This window comes from Limulus polyphemus, unplaced genomic scaffold (assembly GCF_000517525.1).
Source record: "Limulus polyphemus unplaced genomic scaffold, Limulus_polyphemus-2.1.2 Scaffold7198, whole genome shotgun sequence".
In the NCBI taxonomy this organism is placed as follows: Eukaryota; Metazoa; Arthropoda; class Merostomata; order Xiphosura; family Limulidae; genus Limulus; species Limulus polyphemus.
Genome location: NW_013672808.1, coordinates 13239 through 17852, shown reverse-complemented (window position 1 = coordinate 17852; position 4614 = coordinate 13239). Strand labels below are relative to the sequence as shown.

Below are 4614 nucleotides of genomic sequence, written 5' to 3'. Positions count from 1 at the left end.
CAGACAAACAAACAGATGAACTGTATCTTAAAGACACCATTAAACATATGGACAAACAAACAGATGAACTGTATATTAAAGACACCATTAAACATATGGACAAACAAACAGATGAACAGTATCTTAAAGACACCATTAAACACATCTAGACAAACAAACAGATGAACAGTATCTTAAAGACACCATTAAACATATGGACAAACAAACAGATGAACTGTATCTTAAAGACACCATTAAACACATCTAGACAAACAAACAGATGAACAGTATCTTAAAGACACCATTAAACATATGGACAAACAAACAGATGAACTGTATATTAAAGACACCATTAAACATATGGACAAACAAACAGATGAACAGTATCTTAAAGACACCATTAAGCATCTGAACACACAAACAGATGAACAGTATCTTAAATACACCATTAAACACATCTAGACAAATAAACCGATGAACAGTATCTTAAAGACACCATTAAACATCTGAACACACAAACAGATGCACAGTATCTTAAAGTCACCATTAAACACATCTAGACAAACAAACCGATGAACAGTATCTTAAAGACACCATTAAACATCTGAACACACAAACAGATGAACAGCGTCTTAAAAACACCATTAAACATCTGGACATACAAACAGACGAACATCGTTTTAAAGACATCGGTAAACATCTGGACAAACAAACAGATGAACTGTATCTTAAAGACACCATTAAACATTTGGGCACACACAAACAGATGAACTGTATCTTAAATACATCATTAAACATCCGAAACACAAACAGTAGAACAGTATCTTAAACTTACCACTACAAACATCTGGACAAACAAACAGCTGAACAGTGCCTTAAAGATAGCACTAAATATATCTGGACACACAAAAAAGTTGAAAGACACTGATAAATACACGCAGAACACACGTCAGGACACATAAACAGTTGAATGGTGCCTTAAGGACACCAATAAACACATCCAGACACACAAACAGTTGAATGGTGCCTTAAAGTCACTAGTAAACTCATCCGGCACACAAAAAGCTGAATGGTGCCCTAAATATGCAACTAAACACATCTGAACAAACAAACAGTGCCTTAAATACACCACTAAACACATCTAGACAAACAAACAGTGGAACAGTGCCTTAAATACACCACCAAACACATCTAGACAAACAAACAGTTGAACAGTGCCTTAAATACCACTAAACACATCTAGACAAACAAACAGTTGAACAGTGCCTTAAATACACCACTAAACACATCTAGACAAACAAACAGTGCCTTAAATACACCAATAAACACATCTAGACAAACAAACAGTTGAAAAGTGTCTTAAATACACCAATAAACACATCTAGACACACACAAACAGTTAAAATGTGTCTTAAATACACCAATTTTTAACTGTTTGTGTGTGTCTAGATGTGTTTTGTGTCTTAAAAGCTTTTGTTTGTTAAGCAAAAAGCCGCATAATAAATTATTAAATTACAACAAATCCCAAACTGTATCGTCAACCAATATATCTAATCTAAGTACAGTAAAACACCAAGTACTGACCTCTCTTCTTGTTGATAAACTGGAACTTCGTCTTGACCCTAGAACAGAGGCTGGTGGTGTCTCCCCATTTGGGTTTAAAGAATTAGTGGACCTAGAATTAAATGTTTATGTATGTACATAGTTTTGGGGGGGGGGGAAATGATTATATGTTACTTTTTAACATAGTACATAGAGCGTTCTGTTTTAATGAACATAGCTGCAGAGTTTTATAAGTAACACAGTTTTAAATAACGTATTCATGAAGTTTATAATGGAATACGTAATGATGTAAGCTAATAAAACAACAGGTTTGGCTAATTTTTACGAAACGTTTAAATGGTTATTACTTTAAAAACAGACGGAATCGTAATACACATACATTAACGTTAGTGACAAAGTCATATAAGCGAAAGTTTTCGTCTGTGATATATTGTTACGCCTCTGGTCGTTAGTTAATTTTCCGTAAAAATTCTTTCCGAAGAAATTTTAGCGATACAAGTCCTTTCTTAAATAGAACTGGTTTATTCTTTCTGAATACAACTTTGCAATACACTTAATTTCCACAGTCGCGCTATAACAAACGCTATAATTCACAACGACCGTCTCACGTGCTCTACTCAACAATACGTCTCTCTCTGTCCGCAGTTCAATTACCCATTGTTGCCGTCATTTCTTGGCGGCTTATCTACAAGAATACCGCATATCTAGTAGCCTCTCGAGGTTTCATGAACGTTCTAGAAGCGCATGACGTGTTAAAAGTTTCACGTGACCTCCGCTGTCGTAACAATATTTTTACTGAGAAGTCTGTAAACATCTTTCCAGTAATAACAGTCGTCCTCTTCTAGAGATCTCAAAACCAACAGTCATCTTTTTTTAACAGACCTCAGTTTTGATAGTCCTCAATTTTAGACCATTTTAATACGAACTCTCCCCGTTTTAACAGACCTCAATACCAACAGTTCTTCGTTTTAACAGACCCCAATACCAACAGTTCTTCGTTTTAACAGACCCAAATACCAACAGTTCTTCGTTTTAACAGACCCAAATACCAACAGTTCTTCGTTTTAACAGACCCAAATACCAACAGTTCTTCGTTTTAACAGACCCCAATTCCAACAGTCCCCCTTTTCAACAGACCTCAATACCAACAGTTATTCGTTTTAACAGACCTCAATACCAACATTTCTCTGTTTTAACAGACCTCAGTAAAAAGTCCTCAATTTTAACAACCTCAATACGAACATTTCTCTATTTTAACAGACCTCAATACCAACAGTCCTCCATTTAATCAGACTTCAATACCAACAGTCATCCATTTTAACAGATCCCAATACCAACAGTCCTCCGTTTTAACAGACCTCAATACCATTATTTCTCGTTTTAATAGACCTCAATACCACCAGTTTTTGCTTTTTTAAATGTCAACAACAAAAGCCACCCATTCACAAAAATCTCAACAATAGAAGTCCCTTTCTAAACAAATATCATCAATGAAATTCTTCATCTACAGTTAAAGATCCTCCTATAAAACCTCAGCAATAAAAATATCTTCCTACATAGATTTCAACAATAGAAATATCTTCCTACATAGATTTAAACAATAAAAATCTCTTCCTACATATATTTCAGCAATAAAAATATCTTCCTACATAGATTTCAACAATAAAAATATCTTCCTACATAGATTTCAACAATAAAAATATCTTCCTACATAGATTTCAGCAATAAAAATATCTTCCTAGATAGATTTCAGCAATAAAAATCTCTTCCTACATAGATTTCAACAACATGAATATCTTCCTACATAGATTTCAACAACATGAATATCTTCCTACATAGATTTCAACAACATGAATATCTTCCTACATAGATTTCAACAATATGGATCTCTTCCTACATAGATTTCAACAATATGAATCTCTTCCTACATAGATTTCAACAATAAAAATATCTTCCTACATAGATTTCAGCAATATAAATCTCTTCCTACATAGATTTCAACAATATAAATATTTTCCTACATAGATTTCAACAATAAAAATATCTTCCTACATAGATTTCAACAATATGGATCTCTTCCTACATAGATTTCAACAATATGAATCTCTTCCTACATCTAATAATTTCCAGACTTCCAGTATTTATTATTATTGTTTTTAAATATATGGTGGTTTATTATTTCTTTATGTTGTTTTCTCGTCACAATATTATTCAACAGTCTACATTTTATCGTAGATTATATTATATTGTTACATTTGAAATATGTTATTTCTAAACTTCAAGTTCTGCTAAAAACTCACTTAGCGGCTAATGCTCTTTTTTTGTAGTTAGAATATTGTGAACTAAGGTTTTGATACTGATGATGGAATTTGAAACAAACAAAGATGTTTTGGGTATTACCGTGTTTCTAATATTCAGTATAAAACTTAATTTTCCAATTGATGAATCAGTTAAAAATTTCATTCCACAGAGATCTCAACAATACAAATATTCTTCTTTACGGAAACCCCAACGATAAAAATCTTTTTATACACGAGATTCATTAATAAAAGACCCCTACACAAGTCTCAACAGTAAAAGTGCTATTTTCTATACAAATTTCAACAATGAATCCCTCTATTACACAACCCTTAAATATCCTCCTCCTCAACAATAAAAATTCCCTTTCTACATAAACCTAAACAATAAAAACCACCCTCTATCAGATTTTTATGTGTGAGCCGGATTCTTTACAATAGGTGTCTGTGACTTGTTGGCGACAAATATCAACAATAAACAAACAGCACACAAGCCACTTGTTTTAAAATAATAAATTAAAACAAGTCAAACGTACATAAAAATGTTCGTTACACTGTTGGTTATCACAGTTGTATCCAGAGCTTTAAATAATTGTCTCGTTTCGTCAAAGTCCACAGAGGTTGGTTTAGTTACTTTAGATTTTTTTGTTTTTTGAATTTCGCGCAAAGCTACACGAGGGCTATCTGCGCTAGCCGTCCCTAATTTAGCTATGTAAGACTAGAGGGTAGGCAGCTAGTCATCACCACCCACCGCCAACTCTTGGGCTACTCTTTT

At 33.4% G+C, this 4614-nt stretch overlaps 1 protein-coding gene across 1 annotated transcript in view; it reads right to left on the bottom strand.

Moving 5' to 3' along the window:
• The window catches only part of LOC111089730 (kinesin-like protein KIF19), a gene marked incomplete at its 5' end in the record, with an annotated part of 35036 nt that overhangs the window by 18395 nt on the left and 12027 nt on the right, over nt 1-4614 (bottom strand). Inside the window, one exon of the mRNA XM_022402718.1 lies at nt 1564-1654. Within this exon, the coding sequence (XP_022258426.1) occupies nt 1564-1654 (91 nt within the window). The remainder of the gene's footprint in view (nt 1-1563; nt 1655-4614) is intronic.